The 26,357-nt window shown below is 43.9% G+C and overlaps 1 protein-coding gene and 1 long non-coding RNA gene across 9 annotated transcripts in view; one reads left to right on the top strand and one right to left on the bottom strand.

Moving 5' to 3' along the window:
- The first annotated feature begins 939 nt into the window (after positions 1 to 939).
- Positions 940 to 26,357, top strand: part of LOC125458003 (uncharacterized) — a 34,449-nt gene continuing 9,031 nt past the window's right edge. The window contains exons 1-2 of the long non-coding RNA XR_007248722.2: positions 940 to 1,166; positions 4,145 to 4,264. This is a non-coding gene — a long non-coding RNA (uncharacterized LOC125458003). The remainder of the gene's footprint in view (positions 1,167 to 4,144; positions 4,265 to 26,357) is intronic.
- Positions 13,753 to 26,357, bottom strand: part of lpp (LIM domain containing preferred translocation partner in lipoma) — a 371,701-nt gene continuing 359,096 nt past the window's right edge. For all 8 annotated transcript variants that reach the window (XM_048542845.2, XM_048542847.2, XM_048542849.2 and 5 more), the window contains one exon: positions 13,753 to 26,169. In XM_048542845.2, coding sequence (XP_048398802.1) covers positions 26,041 to 26,169 — 129 coding nt within the window. In that variant the 3' untranslated portion in view covers positions 13,753 to 26,040. The remainder of the gene's footprint in view (positions 26,170 to 26,357) is intronic.

The raw sequence follows: 26,357 nt of genomic DNA, 5'->3' as shown, positions 1-26,357 counted from the left end.
ATGTTCTCTCTGGCAGCTCAGCCGTACAGCCTCACAGCAACTGCCAGAGCAGACACATTCACTCCTGGTTTGAGCGGTGCTGCAGTGTGCAGGTTTAGAGGCTTAGGCAGTGGTAGGAGAAATCAGTAGGAACATACACCAGGAATTGACCACATTGCTGTGGGTCTAGAGTCACATGTAGGCCAGACTAGGTAAGGATGGCAGATTTCCTTCCCTAACAGACATTAGCGAACCAGGTTTTTACAACAAATGCAAGTGGTTGCACAGTTTGATTAGGCTAGTTGTATTTTTAATTCTAGATTTTTAAAAATCCTACCAGTCCCAAAACATTAATCTATATATCTGAATTACCAGTCTAGTGAGAGTGTGAATAAGTGAGAGAGAATGTGTGTCTGTGCGTTTGTGCGTGTGTGTCTGTGCGTGTATATGTGTGTATGTAATGTGTCTGTGTTTGCGTGTGTGTCTGTGTGTATGTGTGTATGTGTCTGTGCGTGTGTGTGTGTGCATGTGTGTCTCTCTGTGTGTGTGAATGTGTGTGTGTGTGTGTGTGTGTGTGTGTATGTATGTTTTCAGTCTGCTTACTAAGTCACTGGCTGCCTTCGCTGTCTGGATCTGTTTTCCAGGCTGAATTGACATCACGGCTCACGTCTTTGCCAGAACACAATGTTCTCTGGGATCAGGCCAGAACCTTCTTCAGTTACTGTCACACAAGACAGAAGCAGAGAGCAGTGTGTGTGTGTGTGTGTGTGTGTCTGTGGAAACACTGAGAGCTATATTTAACAACTCTTGCTCTGAACTGGCCGCCTGCCCAGCCTTTACAAACACTGAGCTGTTCCACATGAATTTTCCTCCTCTGGTTGTTTTGCATATTATTCTGTTCACATTGAGTCTGATTTGCTACATTTAAGTTGTAAATAAAAAGTAATTCTTTTCAATTTTTTACAGCCATGGAAGACTTTAATTCGCATACTCCCCTTCCCTCCCCCCACACACTACCTCTTCTGAAGTTATTGCCTCTGAAGCTCATTGATATAAATACATTTATACGAAATGGATATTTCTATTTTAAAAAGATAAGCCAATATTTACACACAGCCCACGCCCGCGGACCAGAATGGGGAGAGTGACTTTCGATAATGCTACGGGAGAGGGGAAGCTTTGTCCCGGTAAGTGTGTTCTTTAACGTCTGAAGTGGGATCCGATCCCACAACCTGAATCCAAGGCAAGTGTGTGAGAGCCAAGCTGAACAAAACACTGAAGTGTTTCTGGAAATGAGTTGAATTTGACCCTAGTTTGAGCAACGAGTTGGAAGTTTTCATAGTTGCCATCTTTGAACAGGACGTTTTCTAGAAAGTGCCGCTGATTAGGGATAAGGAGGTCACTGGTTCTATTAAAGTTCATGCCTCCTGTGACAAACCTTCGCAGCTCTGTTCCCTCTGTGATGCTCCCTGCACTCGTTCCCCCCGGTGATTACAAATCACCGTCTGGAAAGAATTTGCTCTGATCTTTGCTCTAATGTTACTTTCATTCCGTTTCTCATTCTCGGATTTTCACGAAAGGGACGCGATGTGTTGCCTGTCCCGTTCAGTCCCAGTGCTCCTGGAGGAGGATGTCGTTAGTCAGATCCTGCAGTCTCAACTTTTTCCTTGGCTTTTTCCAAAGGGTCCAGTGTCCTATGACAGTGTCCAGGTGGGAGGATCTCAGGGTGGACATTGAGTCAGGGTTGGGTGGCCAGGGATTGGTTGAGACTTGGGATTGTGTCCAGATGAAGGACAGCAGATTGAGATTTTACATGATCCATAAGGCCCAGCTGCCCAGGAGGAAGAGACAAGTGGACTCAGCCAGTAGTTACGAAGAAACTCCTGTCTATGAAAAGTTATACATTTGGGACCAGGAGGACAGCCATCAGTGGGTTTTGTGATTGTCCTCCACAGATACAGATCTTCCTGCAGGACAGATTCCAGTTGGGGAATGTGCTGTTGATCTGAATCCAGCAGGATGCACTTACCTGGCTAAACTCCAGCAATAACTGCCATCTGACCTGGAACCAATCCAGCTGCTAACCTGCACTCAACCTAGTCTGGCATTCCGGCAATTACATGTGTTCTTACAGGGAACAGAGTTGAATTTTCTTTAGCGTTGAGAGAGAATGTGTCCGTCTCCATAGTTTGGCATTTGGAGAGTGTGAACAATTGAACTTCATACAATCAACCCTGAGGAAAGAGGAATTAGTCTAACCCACGCGGATCATGTGGAATCAGGGCGAGATTCCATTGCCATGCAACATTTTTAGATGACAAAGCCCATTAATCAAACTGTTTACTTTTAAGACTCTTGGATGGGAGGACGGTTCCTGGAATGCATTCCATCCATCCCAGTGGGAAAAAGGAGCCCAGCTCCAGAAACTGGAGAGAAAATCTCATGCGTGTCAAAGTTTGACTCCACTGTCTGGCTGCCTGTTCCCTGGCACACCACATGGATCTGGTAGCGAGGATTTTTCAGGAGAATTGTAGCTCATATAACAAGGTTCATCAGCTGGGGCTGTCAGAGAGAAAGTGCCAGAATCTGCAGAGGATCTGATTTCAGGATTCTACCAGCACGTTTAAGCAGTAGAAGGGAGTTATTAACAGTAAAAGAATGTTGGGGTGAAGGGACATTAGTGTCTGAGCAAGTTAGTTCTGCAGAGTGAAACTGTATTCTCAAACTGCATTTTCACTTTTAGTAGTGTGCAGGATAATGTATTCTTTTGAATAATGTATACTACGGGGCTGGGGTGGCGGGGGGGGGGGGTGGTGGTGCGGGGCGGTGGTGTGGAGTGACTTCCTGGGTTGCGATTCAAGCTTGGAACAGTTTGTGTTCGAAATAATTCCTTCTGAGCTGTTGTCTTCTCCCAAGAGAGAAGCAAATCCCAAAAACATGTCAGGAAACAAATCCTGGGAAATCCATGTGACCAAATGTTAATTCCAAACCACAGTTAATATTATTTGGCTGCATGGGCTCTTTCTGTGCAGGAGGACTGAATTTATGACATTATACATGCAGTCAGTACCATATACATTCTGTACCTAATGCATTCTGAATATTTTGTATTCTGTATCCTGCTTATTCTATGCTCTATGTATTGTGTACTTTGTGTATTCTGTATCCGACAATACCAGAGTTGACCAAATTTACGAATACGGGCAACACCTTTTCAAGCAAGAGTGGCTGGAACTGCTACTTGAGCCAGGAGCCCATTGATGTTTTGGAAATGTTGGGAATTCTCTACCCCAGATAGTTGTGAAAGAGTTGGACCCAGGGGTAAATCAGTCATGATCTAATTGAATCATGTCGTGGGCTCAAGGGACCGAATGGCCTACTCCCACTCCTGTTTATTATAGTCTTACCAAAAAGCTCACAGCGTACATAACAAAATAGGGGCAAGAGTAGGCCATTCAGCTCTGTGAGTCTGCCCCACTACTCTAGATCATGGTTGATTATCTCCTCAATGCCATATTCCCATGCCATCTCTTTATCTCTTGATGCCAAGAGTAATTAGCAATGCATCAATCCCTGGAATGCCCTCAATGACTGTGCCTCCATAGCCCTCTAGGGTTGAAAGTTCAAAGACTGACCACCCTCACTGGAGGAGGAAATTCCTCCTCATTTCAGTCTACATACCCTCCTCCAGTATTCCAAGCCTACGCCCTCCAGTTCTAGGCCTCCAGCCAGTGGAAGCTTCTCTCCTGGAGCACGTGAACATTCATACATTCTTCATAATGTCTAAACCCAATCTGTGCACAGAAACACTGTTCCAGTTGATGAATTAAATTTAAATATTTGAGAAAGTTTCTGAGAATAAAGGAGCTGTTTGGTAGAGAGGGGTCATGGGATTTGAGGATATAAATGGGTGACCTAGTGCCAGGGACAGACTCTGTAGCTGTGTGCAGGTAACTTCACTCATTGCAAACTGACCTGTTACCACTGACTTTCCAATGGACGTATATTCTTAATAAATATAAATCTCTGTAAACAAACAAATTGACTTTTGAAAACTTAATGTTTTGTCTTTGATGCACCTTGCAAATTTTTGACAATTTAATGTCCCCCAGACCCCCAAATTCTGGTATACATGAACTGTTCTGATTGATTTTTCTGTCTACAGAGCAATGAGAATATGAAACACAAACTTAGTCTCATGGTTTGAGACGGAGTGTTGAAACATTGGAAGGTAGGATCAATGAACCAGTAAGGGAGAACAGAACAAACCGATGATTGGATCAGGGTGAGTTAACTCAATTTGAGATCAAGAAGGCTCATGTGATATCTGTTGGATGGGCAGAATGTTCCATTTGTAGGTTGTAGATTAGGAACAATTCAAAAAGATGTGGATTAAGGAGTTAGCCATAACTGGAACAGTTGTTAGCCATTCAGGAGAGAACCATTTCAATATAGGTTATATCAAATCATCTTGCATTTTGCAAATATAATGTATCAAGTTCTGCAATGCTCCAGTCAAGGAGAAACAAAATCCATTTGCGTCAAACATACTTCGCTTCACTTCCACTCAGACATTTTAACGACAGTTGCTGCTGAAGTGCGTTGGGGATAGAAATGCAATACTGTATTAATGTGCCTCCTGGCTTGCCATATTCCTGTGATCTCTACCATGTGGCGCTCACTGCAAGCATCCAACCTTAATTCAATAAAGATCCAAGACAGTCATTGAAGTTGAGCAGTTTTGAGTATTTTAGATGAGAAACAGACCAGAAACTGAGATTTGGGGTTTTAACTGCATCTCTGCACAATCTGAGCTCATTCCCTGATTAGGGAAAACCTTCTCCCATTTGGAAATTCAGCAGCTGGTGCTTGATCTGAATGTTCAAACAACTCACATGGTTCTTCTGGCAGGAGACCTCCTAATTAATGCCTGGGCCTTGAGAGTGGTAGGCCTCAAAGGCCAAGCTATTATTAATGCGTAAAATCAGTGATTAAATTAAACCGTGTTCGAAGGACAAGGTCACTGGACAGGAAATGTTAACTCTGATTTCTCCCCCCACATGTTGCCAGCCCTGCTTTTGTTTTTGTTTGTGATTTTCGGCAACCACAGTTTTTTTTGGTTTCAACTGCTTTAAAATTCATTGGGCCATGAATTCAATACTTTGAAAGTCTTCACATTTGGAGAGGTTGGAAGATGGAATGAAGATAGTGATTTTTCTAGGCTGTATCCCTCTCCGTCATGGTGAATGCTGATCACCCCAGTGCAGCCTGGGATACGAAACTGATGGATTGTGACAGCGGGGTGTTGTGGGCAAGAGGAGCAATGAGCAAAGTGGGATGGTGCAGCCAATAGGAGAGAGGAGCCTGTGGAGGGTAGGTACTTGGGGAGGGCATGTCTGAAGAGAGGGATGTTTAAAGAGTGGTGCCGTGGGGAACGTGGGATCAAGGAAAGTGAGACCTGCAGAGGATGAGGCCTATGGAACATGGCCCCACTAGAGAATGGGGCCTAAAGAACATTGGTCCAACAAGAGATGAGGCCTATAGAGCATGCCCCCAATAGAGGACAGAGCCGAACAGAAGTTGAGACCTACACAACACGACCCCAACAAGGGATGAAGCCCACAGGGCTTGTGTTCGAAATAATTCCTTCTGAGCTGTTGTCTTCTCCCAGAGGGAGAATAGAGGACAGGGCCTAAAGATGGTGGAGCCTACAGAGGATTGCGACTGCAGACGATGAGGCCTGCAAGTGGTGGAGCCTGTGCAGGGTAGGGTCTGTGGATGCTGGCCAGGATGATTGGATTCACCAGGTTTGAAGATAAAAGTTTGAAGATCTTTGTGGCACTTACAGTTTGACTCTACCTGCTGCTGGGTTGGGCTGCAGCTATCCACAGAGGATATGGTCAGGCAGGTTAGCATATCATAGAAACAGGAAGTAAGCATTAAGTCCCTCAGCCCAACCCACCATTCAATTACAACGTTTCATCTGGCACTTTGTATTTTAACCTTGTTTATCTCCCTTTTGACGCCCAATGTAAATCTAATCAGAATTGAAAACTGACCCCGAGAAAGGACAGCTCTTTGACAGTGAGGGTCCTAGATTTTCAGTCCTCTACGTGTGAAGATGTTCTTCTGAACAGGCAAGTTCAGACACCTTATTCTCAGCTTGCTAGCCCCCATCCTCCACCTCTGGAGACATTTCTATCTAGCCTCACAAATCCTTTAATCATCATAAACATCTCCATTTAATTAAATCCTAATTCTCTAAACGGAACGATGCAGGAGCAATTTAAGGTGAACTGCCAAAGAAACAAAAGATGTTATTTACTCAAGTGAGTGGTGAGGATGCAGAGCATACATAAGCAAGGTGGAGGCACATTCAAGCTTGAATTTCTGAAGAGAATGTCTGAAAATGAGACAAAGGCAGGGCCCTGGTGAATAAAACTCATGTTTGCAACAGAGAAATGAGAGCCCAAATGGCACCCAAATGGCATTTCAGTGCTTCCTTGAACCTGAGCAACCTCTGGTCTGGTTACTCAGTAAACCCCTGTGACCCATATAACATTTGGATCTGATTGATGGTCTATGCCCCCAGGAATGTTGCTGACCTCACCAGAGGAAGTTTCTCCCTGAAAGAATGTGACACTGGACCTAGTGATGAACTTGCTCACAGTTTACATTCCATTGGTCAGAATTCCTCACAGTGATACAACTTAACAACAGTTTACAGAACTGAAATGTATCATAAGGTAAAATTTAAATATTTCATGACGTCAGACTCAATGTCATTCGATCTGGTCACACTGCGAAGACACACCATTCCGTTAGGCCATCAGCAAAATGCCTGAAATCAAAATAGCAGCAACTTGACTGGTGGCTGTCAACACAGTGTTAATTAATTTAGTGAAACAGGATGTCAATCCCCCAGGGATATTGCTGTCACAAAGATAATCTTATGAACGAGTCAGACACTTTGGTGCTGTACCGAGGGAGTGCTGCACTGTCAGAGGGTCAATACTGATGGAGTGCTGTACCGTCAGATGGTCAATACTGAGGGAAAGACACACTGTTAGAGGGTCTGTCCTGAGGGAGTGCTATACTGGAATGTCTTCATTAGCTGGGGCGTAGAATATAGGAGCAAGGAAGTCCTATTAAAACTTCATAAAATATCAGTTAGGCCGCAGATGGAATACTGCATGCAATTCTAGTTGCCACACTATTGGAAGGATGTGATTACACCACAGACGGTGCAGAGGAGATTCACCAGGATGTTGCCTGTGGCGGAAAGTCTCAGTTATGGGGTCAGACTAGGTAAGCTGGGTTTGTTTTCCCACAAGCAAAGGAGGCTAACAGAGGATCAGATGGGGTATACAAAGTTATGAGAGGCCTAGACAGAGTAGTTAGTAAGAATCACTTCCCCACTGCAGGTGTGTCTAAGACCAGAGGGCATACATTGAAGCTAGTGGTTAAGAGGAATCCAAGAAAAATAAATACCCAGAGACTGGTAGAAGTATGGAACATGCTGCCTCGGGGGTGGTGAAACCAGTTATTTGCATAATATTTAAGAAACATCTGAATGAATTCTTAAAATACCAAGGCAAAATCAGGCATGGATGAAGTGCAGGTAAATGGTATCAGAGATAATGGGAACTGCAGATGCTGGAGATTCCAAGATAATAAAATGTGAGGCTGGATGAACACAGCAGGCCAAGCAGCATCTGAGGAGCACAAAAGCTGACGTTTCGGGCCTAGACCCTTCATCAGAGAGGGTCTGATGAAGGCCTGAAACGTCAGCTTTTGTGCTCCTGAGATGCTGCTTGGCCTGCTGTGTTCATCCAGCCTCACATTTTATTATGCAGGTAAATGGGATTGGTATGGTCTGTTGTTGACATAAACATGGTGGGTCAAAGGACCTCCTTCTATGTTCTTTGACACTATGATTCTTCAACTGAGTGTCAGCCTTGAAGGTACATTGTTGGAGGGTCAGTAAAGAGGGAGTAGAGCACAGTCGCAGTGTTAGTAATGAGGGAGCACAGCACAGTTAGAGGGACTGTATGAGGGACCGTCAGAATGTTAGTACTGAGGGAGCATTGGACTGTTGAAGGGTCAGTACTGAGGGAGCATTGCACTGTTGGAGGGTCAGTACTGAGGGAGCGCTGCACTGTCGAAGGGTCAGTACTGAGGGAGCATTGCACTGTTGGAGGGTCAGTACTGAGGGAGTGCTGCACTGTTGGAGGGTCAGTACTGAGGGAGTGCTGCACTGTCGAAGGGTCATTTGTATCCCCCACACAAATGGCCTAAAAGACCTCCACTACTTCCTCTCCTGCAGGCCCAACTAGTCGCCCTCCACCAACACCCTCATCTGCTTAACAGAACTTGTCCTTACCCTGAACAACTTTTCCTTTAACTCCACCCGCTTCCTATGGACTAAGGGGGTGGCCATGGGAACCCGCATGGGTCCCAGCTATGCCTGCCTCTTTGTAGGATACATGGAACAGTCCCTCTTCTGCTGCTACACTGCCCCCATCCCCTCCCTTCCTCCATTACATTGATGACTATCGGCACTGTCTCATGCTCCCATGAGAAGCTTGAACAGCTTCTTTCACCCAACCTTAAAGTCACCTGCACCATCTCTGATACTTCCCTCTCCTTCTTGGACTCCTCTGTCTCCATCTCTGGTGAACATCTCAAAGCCAACATCTATTTCAAGCCTACCAACTCCTATAGCTATCTAGAATACACCACCTCTCACCCACCTTCCTGCAAGAATGAGATGCCTTATTCCCAATTCCTCTGCCTCCACTGTGTCTGCTCCCAAGATGGAGCATTCCACTCTCACACACCACAGATGCCCTCTTATTTCAAGGACCATAACTTCCCACCTTCAGTGATCGAAAATGCTCTCAACTACATCTCTTGTTTCCCACACCTCTGCCCTCACATCCCCTGCCCCCATCAAAAACAAAGATAGAGTCCCCCTTGTCCTCACATATCACCTCACTAACCTCTGAATCCAATATTTCGTTCTCCAACACCTCTGCCACCTGCAATCTGACCCCACAACCAAAAATATATTTCCCTCCCCACCCCTATCTGCCTTTCATAGGGACTGCTCTCTTCACAACTCCCTTGTCCACTTCACACTCCCCACTAGCCCCACCACCCTCAGTACCTTTCCCAGAAACTGCAGGAAGTGTTACATCTGCCCCTACACCTCCCACCTCACCTCCATCCCAGGCATGAAACAAACCTTCCACATTAGACAGGGATTCACCTGCACATCCGTCAACTTGGTCTACTGTATCTGCTGCTCCCAATGCGGCTGGTTTTACGTTGATGAGACCAAGCAGAGGCTTGGAGACTGCTTTGTAGAGCATTCGTGCTCTGATCACAACAAATAACAACACCTTCTCATCAGCAACACCCCCTCCCACTCCCTGGGTGATGTGTTCATCCTGGGCCACCTCCAGTGTCACAATGATGCCACCCGCAAACTGGAGGAGCAGCACCTCATTTTCCACCAAGTACAGCCCAATGGCCTAAATGTACATTTTACCAGTTTCAAAATCTCCCCACCCCCAGCCTCATCCCATGACCAACCCCTACTCTGATCCTGCCTCCTTGACCTGACACAATCTGCCCATCTTCTCTCCGAACTATCCGCCCCACACACCTCACTGACCAATCCCCACCACTCCCTACTTGCCCTCACCTATCACCATCCCATCTTCCTTTCCCAGCCTCATCCCTCCCCTCTATTTATCTATGAGCTCCCTTCCTCCTCCTCATTTCTGAAGAAGGGTTCTGACCCGACATGTCAACTTTCCTGCTCCTCTGATGCTGCTTGGCCTATTGTGTTTCTCCAGCTCCACACTGTGTTATCTCATACTGAGAGATTTCTGCATTGTCTCAGGGTCAATACTGAGAGCCCTGTGTTGTCCTAATGGTACTAAAGGAGGCAATGCTGTTGGAGATTCAGTACAGAAGGCGCATTTGCACTCTGGGACTGTCAGTACCGATGGAGCAATACGTCATTGGAGTGTCAGTACCAAAAGAGGACCGCACTGTTGGAAGAGTAGAGCTGAGGGAGTGCTGCACTGTTGAAGGATCAGTAATGAGGGAGTGCTACAGTGTTGCAGGGTCAGTACTGAAGGAGTGCTGCAGTGTTGGAGGTCAGTACTGACGGAGTAATGCCATATCAGAGGATCAGTACTGAGGGACTGCTGCAGTATTGGAGATGTTGACTTTCTGATTAGATGTTAAACAAAGCCTGTCTATTGCCTCAGGTGGATATAAATGATCCAATGACCATTTTCATAGGAGATCAGAGAATTAGCACCCTTGGCTACGGCAACATTAATCCCCCAATCATATCAGTGAAGCAGATAACCTGCTCATTATCACTTCTCTGTTTGTAGGAGGTTGCTATAGATGCATTGGCTGCTGTACTTCCCACAATTGGAACTACACATCAGCAGTACTTCACCTGGTCTGAAGACTTTGGGAAGCTCTACTGTTCTGAAAGGCAATATAAAAATTCAAATTGTTATTTTAACCAGAAAGAGAAACTATATCTCATTTTGTTTTGTTTTGATGCTGTTCCCACAGGCTGATTTGCCGAGTCTACTATGTCTCACTTAGTTGACAGAATCTTTGCTACTGGCAGTGTGTCAATGTCAGCATTGAGCTTTGGTAGTGGGAACTGTGTCACAAAGGAACCTTTCCACGTGCTACCTGCAGAGCTGGACACTGCTCCCTCACCTACTGGATAGCAAGAGCAGGGAGAGAGCAGCACTGAATTACAGCCCATTCATCAGACTTCAGTTTGTGGCTAAAATGTAGCAACTCTGCAGTAAGTGATTAAGTGGAGAGTTAGTGGAGGGGAGAGTTTGCAAACTGCAGTTTGACTCAAAAATAAAGTCTTTAAACAACTGAAAAACTACAGAATTCCTCAATGGTGCCATCTGTGTGAGCTATCCGATTAGTCTCATTCCCCTTATACAGCTCCCTTCGAAAGTTATTGCTGAATTCTGGGGAACCTCCTTTTGGAACAAGCTCAAAGCTATGGGATAGGGGTATAATGAATAAAATCTGGAAAAAAAAACTACTCATAATAGTGACAATGAAACTGCATTGGCGTGAAAATTTATCTGGTCCACTAATGTCTGACAGGGAAGGAAATCTGCCAATCTTATTCAATCTCACTGCGTGTGACTCCAGATCCACAAAATGCTTTCTTTTGACTGCCCTTAGAAATGGCCTACAAGTGAGTTAGCCATTCAGACAGACAAATGACTCACCACCACCTTCTCCAGTGTGATTTCAGACTGACAATAAATACAGGAATGAAAGCAAAATGCTGTGGGAGGCTGAAAATCTGAAACAAATATGGAGATTGCTGGAGAAACTCAGTATTTCTGGCAGCATTTGCAGAGTTAGAAAGAGTCAATGTTTTGAGTCCAAAGACAATTCTTCAGATTAAATACTGGGCTTGAATATGACTCCCACATCCCAACAGTATCCTAGCTGTGTATTGAATTTGCATTCCAGCCTTCTTTTTTCTTTATTACTGTGTACTTTCTCAGTAAAATGCTTTGTGAAGTTGAGGTCAGGAATAGTGCTATGCAAATCAAGTATTTCTGTCTGCAGTCTGTGCTAAATACAAAAGATTTGAATACGCAAGGGTTAAACCAATTTGAAAAGGAATCTGCTATGTTTCAACTCAGTTCACAAACTCTAATGATGTTTAAATAAAATCATAAAATCAGATAGCCCTGCTGTCAGCCAGGGAAGATTTTTTGCTTCACAGCATTACAATGTTTAATTTTCTTTCTTTTTACGTCTTTGGTCAATAAGGTTGCCAAGCAGCAACTGGAAACCTTAAAACTGCATCATGCTCGTTGTACACACAGTCACAAGCACACTTAGATGCATACCCAGATACAGTCACAGGTGGACTCTGAAACACACATCAGATAGTCACAGGTAGACTAACACACACACTCAGATACAGTGATGGATACACTCAGGCACACATCCAAACACAGTCACAAGTCAACTTTCAGAAATACAATCAGGCATAATTATAGTCAACCTCTCAGACATAGACTGAGATACAGTCACAGGTGAATTTGTAGACAGACAGACACACACACACACACACACACACACACACACACACACACACACACACACACACACACACACACACACACGTGGAGTCTCTGAGACATATCCCATACAGTCATAAGTACAAGTACACTCAAAGACTCACACTCAGACGTAGTATTAGCTAAATTTTGGGACATGCCCAGATACAGACAGGTGGACTCTCAGGCACATAGCCAGATACAGTAACAGGAACATTCATACACACCCAGAAACAGTCACAAATAGACTCTCAGACACACATCAATACAGTTAGTAACAGACTCCAACATTGACGCAGATACACTCACAGATAGACTCAAAGACACACAGAAACAGTCAGAGCTAGACTTGCAGCCATATCTTGACACAGTTACAACAAGTCCAAAAATGTGCAGGCTAGGCAGATTGGCCATGCTAAATTGTCCGTTGTGTTAAGGGATGTGTAGACTAGATGGGGTTATGGAGGATGGATCTGGGTGGGATGCTCTGAGGGTCAGTGTGGACTTGTTGGGCCAGTGGGCCTGTTTCAATAGACAACAGTCAGAAGTAGAATATCAGTCAGGCATGCAGGACATTAATGTACTTCAGGGAAGGAAACTGCTGACCTTACCTAGTCTGGCCTGCACGTGACTCCACACCCACAGCAATGTGGTTGACTCTTAACTGCCCTCGGGGTAATTAGGAATGGGTAATAAGTGCTGCCTAGCCAGTGGTACCATCATCCTGGTCATTAAAAAAAGTCTTGATACAGTCACAACTCTCAGACATTAGACCTGGATACAATCACAAGTAGAACATCAGTCAGACATGCAGAAACCATCAGATTATGTCACTGGTAGGTTCTCAGATTGAATCACAGTCATACACTCAGCTTTAGCTGCGGGTATAGACAGATTACAAAAAGCTTGCATACAAGTCCAGCAGGTAACAGGGAAGAGAAACGGAATATTGACCATTAATTCAAAGGGAATCAAGAATAAAAATAAGGATGTCATGCTAAAAGCATACAAAGTACAGTGAGTGTCAGACATGAGTGAGACAGATGGCTTTTTTTTACAATAATTACTGATAGCTTCTTGATCAACTCTCCGAAGACTAGCTTGTTTCTTAAATTCTGCCAATTGCCATGAACCCATGTCCTCAGAGCATTACTATGGACCTCGAGATTTTGCCGTTGTCTCTCCAGTTTAGGGTGATATTTGCAGTGGGATACTACTGGGCCATATGCAGATCCTACCCTAACATGACTTTTAATGTTCACACATGTTGCAGGAATCCACTTCTCCAGGACAACATTCCAAGCTGAGAGAAGAAAGTGCTTGTGGGTCCCTGTTTGATAATTAAGGCAGCCAAATGCCAGCAACAAAAATCCAATAAGTTGTGGCACTGAGTATGTAACTGTGATATTGTCTTATGTCAGAAACTCAGTTTGAAGCTTACAGGACTTGTCCTGAGATAAGCCTCTAGCTTGTCACTTATGAAGCAACAACAAAATATTCAGAGTCTAGGAGAGCTCTTCCAACACTGAAGCAGAAAGGTGAATACAAAGTTCAGGATCAAAAAGTTGCACTCTCTTTTTGATTTTAAGTATAAGCTAATGTGAGAATAAAACAAACAGTACAAATATTCTGATTGTATGTGAGACGTTTATTGATAATGTTGCTAATAGGCAGTGTACAAATTTCATAGCAAAGACAGGGAGGGCATGTTTACAAATGATTGTCAGCTCCCCCCTTTAAACAAAATGAAACATATTGCAGGTGAAAATTCAATAACTATTAATTAAGATAATCACTGGTGTACAGCAAAGCGGAAGTAATTGATTGTGAAGTGTTTTAAACATATATTTTATATTCATTCTAAATAAGTTTATGCAGTCCAACCTGTCTAGACTGCCCTCTGCCCTTTCAATTCCAGCTCCTCGCATCTTATTTTTGAATGGGTGTACCCTTAGCCCTACTCTTGGCTGAAACTGCAAATAACTTAGGTTGCAGCTCAAATAAAAGATAAGTACGACAGAAGCTGGAAATCTGAAACAAACACTGAGAATGCTGTAGAAGCTCAGCCAATCTGGCAGCATCAGTGGAGAGAAATACAGAGTTAACAATATGAAAAAGGAGAAGACTGAACAGCTGAAGCACAGTCACACTAGATTTGAAATGTTAACCTCGTTCTTCTCTCTGTAGATGTTGCCAGACCTGCTGAGTTTCACCAGCTTTCTCAAGAGAATGTTTTAGACTGAAGCTTTCTTCTCTGCTGGTTTTGTATCAAGGTTGATCTGCACCAAGTTAATTGAGTTCAGTTAAACCCAGTTTAAGTTGGACACTCAAATAAAAGCAAATTACTACGGATACTGGATATTTGAAATAAGACAGAAAGTGCTGGAGAAGCTCAGCATCTGAGGCTGAGTTAAAATTTTGAATCCAGCATGATTCTTCTTCAGAACTTTCTTATTGGACTCCACAGATGCTGCCAGACCTGCTGAGTTTCTCCTGCACTTTGTTCTTATCTTAGTGGAGTTAGGTAGAGTTGAACTGGATTGAATGGAGTTGGGTTGAGTTGGCTCTAATCTGGGTTGAATTTGGCTGGATTTTGTTCAGCTGGGTCATTTCTGCTCAGAGTTAGCTGAATTACTTTCAATTGGGAAGGGTTTGTTTGGGTTGAGATGGTTGGCCAGTTAGAATTAGGCTGGTTGAATAATTTTGTATTGTACTAGGTTGGCTTGGCTGAAGTTGGAATGAGTTGGTTTGAGTTGACATAGCTAGAGTTGAGCTGCGTTAGATTGGTTTGAGTTGATCTGCGTGGTTTGACTTGTGTTTAGTTAGATTGGGTTAGTTTGAGCTGGGTTGGGTTGACCTGATTTCAGTTGTGTTGGGTTGGATTGGGTGAGATTGAGCTGAGTTGGCTTGAGTAGAGTTAGGTTGGATTGGCTCAGCTTGGGTCATATGGAGCAGTTTCATGTGAATTTGAATGGATTGGTTTGACTTGAGTCAGGCTGAATCAGGCTCATTTGGGATGGGTTTGTATATTTCGTATCGAGTTAATGGGTTGGTTAAAATTTCCATCATCTATTACACACAACACAGAATAAATTATAGCACATTGTAAATTTTTCTGTTCGATAAAATTTTAGATGTTAAAATTTGGCAGAATATTTGAGATAGATCATAGGATGTTCTCATTGATACAATCACAGTAGGATTAAAACTGTCTCAATTAAAAGCTCTGTGACATTCATGCTTAAACTTTAAATGATATAACATTTCACCAGGAGTAACCAGTGGTTATTTGCTCATCCGAAACAAGAATGCAAATGACTCGTGTCTTATCTCTATACATTGTACCAGAACACAAGGAAATGAATAGAGTTCTCTCAAATGACTGAATCATGAAAGAGTTTGAATAATGACAATTTCTAGACATTTTGGACTGCACAGTGTTCAAGCCTTGCAACAGAAAAACCCAAGTCTAACCTGGTGCCATGCCCCATGAATCCCTTTAATAACTGAGGCCACAACATAGTACTCAAAGTTTGAACTACACTGGGATGCAGTTCCTAAAGGTGTTGACTCTCTTTGGGATGCAGTCCCTGACGGTGCTGAGTCTCACTGGGATGTCGTTTCTAAAGAGGCTGACTCTCAGTGGCATACAGTTCCTGAAGGTGCTGACTCTCTTTGGGGAACACTTCCTGAAGGTGCTGACTCTCAGTGGCATACAGTTCCTGAAGGTGCTGACTCTCTTTGGGGAACACTTCCTGAAGGTGCTGACTCTCTTTGGGGTGTAGTTTCTGGAGTGGCTCACTCTCACTACGGGACACTTCATGAAGGTTCATATTCTCACTGCAATACTGGTTCCACAGACATTGAGTTTCACAGGTAACAATGTTGTCCTTAACTAACAACTGCCCTTGATCCATTAGAGATTATTGGTCCGTGACTGGGGACATGTCATGCTTGTTCTTTGCTCTTTTGTAGCCCAAGTACGCAGAGATAAAATATAATATCCTGCCCTTTTCTGTATGAAATCACCAGATTGGGCAGTTTTGAGGTCAAGGACTGATTGTCTTTCAGGGCGAAAAGGTAAATAATGCTGATTACACCAGTAACAATATCAAAAACTTGCCAGTGTGAGTTACAAACAGCATGTATAATTTTTTATAAAAGAAGTCACATCTTAATTTATTTTAAGGCATATGCTCAGTAATTTGTTTGTAGAGCAGTTACTTGTCTGGCACCAGCTCAGAGCTTGGGTTTTTTCTGTGCACCTGTCATTTATGCTAATCGCAGATTAAATGCTGTTTTGCTGTTTAAACAGAGGAACCTGAATTGCCAAAGGACTTGTTTTTAAGGTAATAGTAAGAAAATATACAAATTACCTGCATTTGTAGTCAGTCCTGTAATTGTACTGTGCCATGTAATGCAATTAGCTGCTGTAATAGTGTAGGATCAGCAAGGACAGCAGTAATAGATAATTAAAGACAGTTTGACATTTTCCAGATAGTAACTGAGCAGGAACTGACTCCATAAAGATGCTGTGTTCACAATTTTGTCTCAGTCAGGTTCAGGCTTCAACAGCTGAATATAAAAATATATTTGCATAATAATAATGCTTGTTTATAAAGTGTTTTAAAGTTAATAGTTGGTTAAAGTGGTGTATCTCTCAGTTTCTTAGGAATTCTCAGTTACAGAGTCCCAGATAATTTTTACTTTTGTTGGAATTATTGTCTGTTTTTGCATAGTTTCTGAAAACACAAAGTTATAAACTGGTTCCAATGTATCATAAGCATTGGGGACACTGCCCTTGAAAACCCACCAGGTGGCGACATGAAGCCATCCTGACAAGGGCAGGTTCAGTTCAGCTTGAAGGAATAACAAAGATTACATAAAGCTTCTGATATAGATTCTACAAAACAACCAGCATTATATAAATGATTGTAGCAGCAAGCAGCTCTCAGTTCATTGCATAGAATTCAAATATCTCAAAATTAATTACACAGAGCACTGAAAGAGATTGAAAACAGCAACAAGTAATCTCTGGAAGAGTTAAGTTTAAACACAAGATTAAAAATAAGCCAGAGAATCATGAAGGTGAATTCAGTCATGATGTGGACACTGTGATTTGTTGCAGATGCACTGACCAGTTAGGGTCAGTGCCCTACCTCCTCCATCATACACACAGTTTGTACAGCCCTTTACCATAAAACTGTCTCCACCAGGACTGTATCTCACTTGTGTACGATGACAGACCCTTTACCTGTGTCATACAGTCAGGGGTCAGTTGGCAGGATGGGAGGTTTGTGATGCAGACTGATGCCAATAGTGCGGGTTCAATTCCCTCAAGTGGCTGAAGCTACCATGAAGGGCGTTCCTTCTCAAACACTCCTTTGTCCCCACGCCTGTGTTGTGATGACCCTCTGGTTAAAGAACTACCAGTCATCTCTCTCCAATGAGTTAGCATCCCTACGGTTTCTTCTGGGACTATGGCAATTTTAACGCGATAAACAGTGACAGACCTGCCATCACTAGTATTGTACCCACCTGTAATGCAGCGATAGACCTGCCCTCACTAGAATTGTACTCACCTGTAACGCAGTGACAGACCTGCCCTCACTGGTATTGTATCCCACTGTTACAATGTGACAGACCTTTCCCTACCTATACTGTACCCCAGTGTTACACAGTGCCTGACCTGCCCCCACCCATACTGTACCCCAGTGTTACACAGTGACAGACCTGTCCCTACCAGTACTGTATCCGAGTGGTATACAGTGATAGACCTGTGCCCTCAGATTTCTGTGCTTCTCCAATTCTGGTCTCTCATACATTCCAAATTTTCATTGCTCCAGTACTGGTGCTCACACCTTTAGCTACCTTCAGCCTCTCTGCTCTCCTGCTTCACTGTCCTCTCTTATTTCTCTTTAAAACCTAATGCAGTCACCTGAACTAATGTAGCTTAATGCTGATTCTTGCTTGATTAACCACTTGGAAAATGTTCTTTGCACCATTAATGTGTTATATAAATAACAATGTTGTTGCATCTTGCAGGACAGTGACATCACACATAGCTCAATACTGGGTCAAAGAGGGAGAGCTGAGGAGACAGTGAGGGCAAGGAAGAGGATGAGGCAGGTGAGGAGGAAAGTGAGGATGGGAAGGAGTGAGCGTAGGGAGGACAAAGCTAAGTGTGAGGAGGAAGGGAGGGTATGGAGGGGGATGTTGAGGGTAGGGAGAAGACAGGTGAGGGTAAGGAGGAGGAAGGTGAGGGTAGAGATGAAGAAGCTGAGGGTGAATGTTGGAAGAGGGAGGGTAGGGAGGGGCAATCAGGATAGGGAAGGGAGCGGGGAAAGAAATGTGAAGTGAGGTAAGGGGAGGGGGGACTGGTGGAGGGGAGTAAAGCAGAATGAGGTATAAAGTGAGGAAAAAGGGGTAGAGTGAAAGAAAGGAGGAAATTCTTGTATGTTGCAGGAAGCTGGATTAGTAGAATGCAACTAGATCAGGCCATGGTCCCTGAGTTAATCTGCCTGAATAACCGAAGGCGTTTTAAAATGAATCAAGTGTCAGTGAAGGCACGTTGATGAACCAGAACAACCCTCAGTCACGGGAAACCACGGAAACCACTTCTGGGTGAAAAATTAGCTGCTCTAAATGTGGAAATAGGTGCTATTAAAAGGCGAGTAATGCTCCACAGAATGGTGACATTTGTACATCTGTAAGGCTATGAGGTTCCTGATGAGAGGCTGATACTCAGAGGGATTTGACAGCCATGGGCTCTCCCTCCCATCCTATCCTGCTCCCTTCACTTAGCCTCCTTTCTCTATCTACCACTGATGTCCCTAAAAGGAACATAGGAACAGGATGAGGCCATTCAGCCCCTCAACTCAAACCTATTCTACTGTTCAATAAGATCACAGCTGATCTGTGACCAAACCCAATATACCCACCATTGTCCCATTTTAGATAGCATAAGCCTAAAATTTCTCAGAATCTGTATCTATTGCAGATATAGAGTCAAGAATGTTTTAATCTTGTACCAGCTTCCATCTGTAAAGTCCCTCCTCATTATGCTTCTGAACATCCAAACTTGACACAAATATCGCACAACTCTGGGAGTGATTCACCTCAAGTTCTTAGTCAAGTTGTTTTCCTGGAATGTGTTGTATATCTGGGAACGAGTGGCATATCTAGCAATATGTTGTTTAAGCAGGAATGTGTTGCATATCTGTGAATGGATTCCATTTCCAGAATGTGTTACCTATCCGGGAATGTGTGGAACACCCAGGACTGTGCTTTATACCCAGGAATGTGTTCAATATCAGGGATGTGTTGGTTGTACTTGCAATCACCTGTATTGGCAAATATAATTTCTGGTGGAATTTTGGCTGAGGTGAAGTCAAGTAGTGGCAGTAGGTGCCTCTATTCAGATAAAAACAGCTAAACAAGGTTATTTTGTACAAACTCTGAAATCTAATTTACTCACTATACATTAACGCACAGTCTGCACCTGACCTGGGGACTCATTTAAATAGTGTCAAGGGACCATATGCAGCTCCAGCTGAAAGAATAACAGGATCAATAGACATGATCACTTCATTATTGTGAAGCAGCAGCTGTATCAGGCCACACTATCACACAAAATTCATGCAGTTTGCATCATCAGATCAGATTGTTAAATATAAGGTAAAAAGAGTTTGCATGTTAAAGACACAATCCTCAGATTAATTTACAGCGAGGTTTATAAGTGGGAATTATCAAATTTAGCTGAACACCTGTCCTGCTCTCTAAACCACCCTCATACATGTTGTTTTTGTAGAGGAGACCTTGGACAGTCAGACAGGCAACAGAACAGAGTGCACTTAATCTTCAAAAGATATAAACATTCAGTATCAGTTTGTTCAAATAGTCTCTGGTTTCAGTTACGCATTAAATCTAAAAATGACTCATTTCAGGAGCAAAATTAGGGATCTTAACTCTCAAGTCTCCACAAACATTTCATTTCACTTTCTCCTTTATACATGGAGCACAGAGACCAGGAGAAGGCAAGCAGGTCAGTGAGGACAGAATCTTCAATCCTTGTGTTAAGAAAGCATATGGTGTTTTGGCTTTCATTAACAGGGGGATTGAGTTTAAGAGTCGTGAGATCTTGTTGCAGCTCTATAAAGCTTTGGTTAGACCGCACTTGGAATACTGTGTCCAGTTCTGGTCGCCGTATTATAGGAAAGATGTGGATGCTTTGGAGAGGGTTCAGAGGAGGTTTACCAGGATGCTGCCTGGACTGGAGGGCTTATCTTATGAAGAGAGGTTGACTGAGCTTGGTCTCTTTTCATTGGAGAAAAGGAGGAGGAGAGGGGACCTAATTGAGGTATACAAGATAATGAGAGGCATAGATAGAGTTGATAGCCAGAGACTATCTCCCAGGGCAGAAATGGCTAGCACGAGGAGTCATAGTTTTAAGCTGGTTGGTGGAAAGTATAGAGGGGATGTCAGAGGCGGGTTCTTTACACAGAGAGTTGTGAGAGCATGGAATGCGTTGCCAGCAGCAGTTGTGGAAGCAAGGTCATTGGGGTCATTTAAGAGACTGCTGGACATGCATATGGTCACAGAAATTTGAGGGTGCATACATGAGGATCAATGGTCGGCACAACATTGTGGGCTGAAGGGCCTGTTCTGTGCTGTACTGTTCTATGTTCTATGTTCTTTCACTGTTTCCTGTAGTTGCAAGCACTTTACAACACTTACTATAACCACCAGTGAATGCACAGGGAAACTGCCTGGAGGGCAACATTCGCAGAAAAGTGGCGAGATGTATCAACCATTCTACTTGTCAGTCTTTCAATTTAGGATTATTTTGAGAGAGATTGCAGCAGTAGGGACCATGATGGACATGACTGGCCAGGGTCTGTGGCCAGAGATTAAATAGGTGGGTAGGATCCATGAGAGGGTGGAGTGTTTTGTGGGTTGTGGTGATTAAATTGGTGAGTCACGGTGACTACAACAAGGTTTATGACACTGCCCACAGCTTGACCCAGGCTCCAAACCTGGTGAAAAAGCAAGGTATTGCAGTTGCCGGAATAAAAACAGGAAAGTGCTGGAAAAAACTAAGCCAACCTGCTGTGTTTCTCCAGCCCTTTCTGGTTTGATTTTGGAACTTGGCATCTGTTGGAACCTGGGTCTGGTTATACCAAAGGGAAGCTTTTCTTGTGGGGTGAACCATTCTGCCTTTAAATCCCAGGGCAATGAAACTCTCGGGTGGCCACAATGGGGTAAAGAGGAATTTTGTCCCTCACAGACAGGGTGACTCCAATATGATTGGCTGGTAGCTGAGTCACCCCAGTAGTGCCACAAATAACTACTAGCCAGCACTGGGGTTGCAGACTCTATGGAGAAAGCACAGTGATTGCAGACTTTAAGATCTGTCCACAGACTTCAGGGAGGTACAGCAAGATCCCAGAACAGGAGTAGAAAGGCTGAGGTGAGGGGGTTTATGATTTGAGAAGGTCTGCAGGGTGAGGCACAAGTGGATGGTTGTTATTTTGGGAGCGGTACCCTCCTTGGGCACCAGGAACGCCCCTTCACAAATGGAGGCACAGCCGTTTTGGTAGGATGTGCTATGCTGGATGCCTCCTGTGCATTATTGCAAAGAAGGTGGAATGCGTTCAAGCAGCCATTAATCTGACATTAATCAAACAGGCTCCACAGAGATAATAGGAACTGCAGACACTGGAGAATCCGAGATAACAGGGTGTAGAGCTGGATGAACACAGCAGGCCAAGCAGCATCTTAGCAGCAGGAAAGCTGACATTTCGGGCCTAGACCCTTCATCAGAAATGTGGGAGGGGAAGGGGGTTCTAAAATAAATAGGAAGAGAGGGGGAGGTGGATCGAAGATGGATAAAGGAGAAGATAGGTGGAGAGGAGACAGACAAGTGAAAGGGGCGGGGATGGAGCCAGCACAGGTGAGTGTAGGTGGGGAGGTAGGGAGGGGATAGGTCAATCTGGGGAGGACGGACAGGTCGAGGGGGTGGGATGAGTTTAGTAGGTTCGAAATGGGGGTGCGGCTTGATGTGGGAGGACGGCATAGGTGAGAGAAAGAACAGGTCAGGGAGGCAGGGATGAGCTGGGCTGGTTTTTGGATGTGGTAGGGGGAGGAGAGATTTTGAAGCTTGTGAAGTCTACATTGATACCATTGGGCTGCAGGGCTCCACAGAGCTGGAGTCAGGCAGATTGGCATAGCCAACACTTTGCCCCTTTCAGTAACATGGGGCCAGGTGGGCAAAGAGCTGGCCACATCCCCTATTTTACTAGAACCCAGCCTTCACATTGGCCAGTGAAGGGCCATAAAATTACCCTGCTATCCGTCAGAGGCTTCTTTCATCCAATCACTCAGGCTCTTTGGATGATCCTGTTTGTACAGGATGCCAAGGGGAACTACACTCGCACTTTAGAAGCATCAATCATTTCATTCTTATTGACTTTCATGTTATCGACTTTTCCTAAGGCATCATGCCGGTCTCTGTAATCCCTTCAATCCCTTTATGCCTCCTGGTTCTTCACATGCTTCTCATTCTGGCTTCTTGAGCATCCCAGTTTTAATCATGTCACCATTGCTGGCCAAGTAATCAGCAATTAACCGTGAAAATATTCAGTGCCTGAACAACAGCAGTCCACTTGGGAAGAGAGTTCTGAGATTCACAACTATTTCAGGGAAGAGATTTCAGCTTGTCTCAAACGTAAATGATCAACCCCTTACATCGAGATTCGGTTAACCAGCTGAAGACCCTAGCATCTAGCTTGTCACTCCCTCTCAGAATTGTACACCTTTCTACAAAGTCTCCTCAGAGTCTTCTAAACTCCAATTTACTCAATGTCTCAACACCACCCCCCACCCACACAAAGTGCTAAGCCGTAACTGCGTTCACACAATTCAATTCCTATCTTGTTGCTCTCAAACTCAATCTTGATGCAGTACAGTTGAAATGACAGAGTCTTTAGGAAAAGTTGAGGTTCACAGACAGCTCCACACCTCAGAATGGCCTCACCATGGAAACTATTGTCAAATACACACATTTCCCATGTTGGAAATCTAGCTTCCTTTTCTATGAAATTCGTGGCAAAATTGGCTCTTAAATTGGTCCAGGAAATGTTGGTCTCTGCTCTATGTTTGGAGTTGGATATTTAGCAAGTCCGTTTATTTATTCTTTTTCCAAAACAGATTCATGGAGCTAAATAAAACGCAATTCTGCATTTATAGAGTGCCAGAGGTAAACATTAGTTTTTCTTGTATAAACTCAAAAGTGGGAATTCTTGTAGCATTTTTGTTGAGCTGCATTTTGTGTCCACCAACAACTCTCAGTGTGTTGTCTCATCCTTTCCAGCCAGGGACTGACAGTCATGATCTCCGTCTAACTGTTCAAAGATCTGCTCCACTAGTTCACATGTTGCAAGCTTTCTATAAGCTGGGAGGATCATTAATATCACATCAGGAGGAGTGAACACATGCTCCAGAAGTAAATGCAATCCTTTCTGTTGATATAAAGTCCTTCAGGATCACAAAGGTTCTGACAAGAATTTACTTCAAACACAGGAACAGCCGCAATGCTTTTGGCTGTGGATTTCTCACCATAGGGGACTTTTCAACAAGATGTGAAAACATTCTGTGTGTGGCATGGAACGACAATGTTTCTTTCACCTAAGCTTTCCAATTCTCACCGAGTATGTTTGAAAATAAAATTTCTCTCCTGTCGAGTCTCTAAAATGGAAGGCATTACTTTTGCCATAACAAACCTCAGCTTCTGTGGCGCCAGTTAAATGAAGGGACCTTTATCTTTGGGCTCTGTTGAATGAATAACTTGTGATCACAGCACAAGTGACACAAACCACTGCTGCCATACAGTCAATCATTTGCTCTTTCGCCAAACTGCCTCTTCCCTTTTAATATCACCTTCAGTTCCAAATTGTTTCACCAGTATAAGGCGCGCACTGAGAGACTTGTAACACGTGTCAATTCTGAGGGCTGCTGTGGGTTGAACCGGAACCACGGCCTTCCTGCACACTAAACTTGCCAGACGAAGGGACTCAATTAGCTAAAGCCACCCTTGAGGATGACTAGGTTAGACGCAGTTGGAATCTGACATATGGAGGACACCAGTACCCTGATCAAATCACACCCTCACATTCAACACAATCCTAAACAGCTGCTTTCTGATCCCTGGTCTTCCTCATCTTGAGCACCACTGACTCCTGTTGGGGTAGAGCAATACAGGCATGCACTTACTGTTGGGCTACATAATACAGGCACCCTGTTTCTGTTGGGGTACAGTACAAAAGGCACAATCTTCCATTTAGGATGCAATATAATTAGCAATCATCTCGCTGCTGGGCATAAGTTGTTCTCCAGAACCTTTGGCAATACAGCGAGAACACAGCAGATGACTGAGGCCATGAGATTCTTGCCAATCCACACACCTGGACAGTCAGGTACACATCATAACAGAATGTATTCAACAGTGTCCAGGAGCATGAACCTGGGCTACATTCCCCCTTCCTTATTCTATCTCGTGGTCTTACTGCCATAGCAAATGGCTCTCAAATCTGAACATCAACAGAGGTGAAGCCTCTGACCCTGGAGATCAGATTCACCTGCAGGGTCAGTACTTTCTCCAAAACATTCATAAAATTCACAGCATTTTATAAATTAATCTCTAAATCTCACATTTTGTAATATATGGCATTATTTAAAACTCCTTGAACATCATTGGGTATGGTTTGCTTGACCGAAGAGTCTGTTTCCACACTGTGTGACTATGATTTTCATATGTAACATAGTGTAAACAGTATGATCGAAAGGGGGAAGCTGGGAGAAAATTGAGCCCCTCGGCTCTTGAGGGAAAGTGGATGTTGGAGGGATGTATGCGTTAGTATGACTGAGAAATGAGCACTCAGACCTGAGGCCCAGACTTACTCCTTGAGGAAAGAGGATGGAAAAAAATGTCTCTCAGCCATCGCTCACCCAACGTGGAGTTTAGAATTCCAGCTGGGAATGTATCCATCACCCAGGAGTTTGACAACTATGTTATCCCACTGGGGGAGCAGTCAACATGGGGAATTCTATAAACTTGTGGAACATCTAATTGAGAAAAATCCCAGAAATAGGGTTAAAAAATCAATAGGATGTTCCCTCCCATTTCACGAACAAATTCCCAAATAGTGGTTAGACATATTCTTATATTTTCTCAGGTTATGGAGTGGAAAGATAGGGGGGGAGGGAGAGAGGGAGAGAGAGAGAGAGAGAGAGAGAGAGAGAGAAAGAGAGTGAATGGTGGAAAGAACACATGAGCTGGTCAGAAAGGGAAATAGAGAGATAGAGACAGCGAATATTGTACAAAATATAAATTGAGAGGCAGTTCTAGGATTGAATTGTGAGCCCAGTCATGATGCTCTTGGCTGGGCTATTTTCAGTGCCCTGGCTAACAGGCTATATTTTAACATGTTCAAAATGATAGTGCTGAGGATTGATAATAGCGAGTAATTTGTGGGGAGTTAGTTCTTGGAGACAGTCAGACAGTTCATCTGGACTTGTGAGAATAATTCTCCACAGGCTGGCTAGCAAGCTTCAGCCATGCAGGAATTAAATCCCCTTGAACCTCCCCAGGACAGTGAGAACTTACAGACAGTCAGTATGAGGCTGAAGCTCTGTCAGTGTCAGCTAGAACAAGGCAGCACTGTGATTGGTACAAGTAAGGTTTTAGGCGGTGAGCAGGAAAGTGGAGGGTCAGCCGAAGAGGTGCTATATTCTGTAACTGCCCGAACTTCAGGAGAGAGCTTCTAATTTGTGGAAACTCATTGGGAAACTCAAATTTCCCGTAGGCTGACGGGCTGCATCTGCTGGGCAGTACGGGTCAGCAAGTTGTCAGGGGTCATCAGAGGTCAGTGGTCGACTTGGCGGTCAATGCCTGGATACGTGTAGCATTGCAATTCTTGCAGTAGATGTGTCCATCCAGGGGGTAACATCCTTGATTGTCTCCATCTGACAGGAGAATACTGCAATCCTGGAATAAAATCAAAATGGTATGCAAGATCAGGATGGGGGAAAGATCAGTTTCTTCTTCACAATAAATTAATCAGTGGAAGAAGGAGGGAGGGGGTGGGATACTGCAGCAAATGGAATTCCTTAGTCAGCGCTTTTCAAACACCATAACAACTTCCATCCTGAAGGACATGCAGTGCAGATATATAG

The sequence above is a fragment of the Stegostoma tigrinum genome, chromosome 14 (assembly GCF_030684315.1).
Source record: "Stegostoma tigrinum isolate sSteTig4 chromosome 14, sSteTig4.hap1, whole genome shotgun sequence".
NCBI lineage: Eukaryota > Metazoa > Chordata > Chondrichthyes > Orectolobiformes > Stegostomatidae > Stegostoma > Stegostoma tigrinum.
The sequence above is the reverse complement of the archived record's forward strand: the minus strand, read 5'-3'. Positions and strand labels throughout refer to the sequence as shown.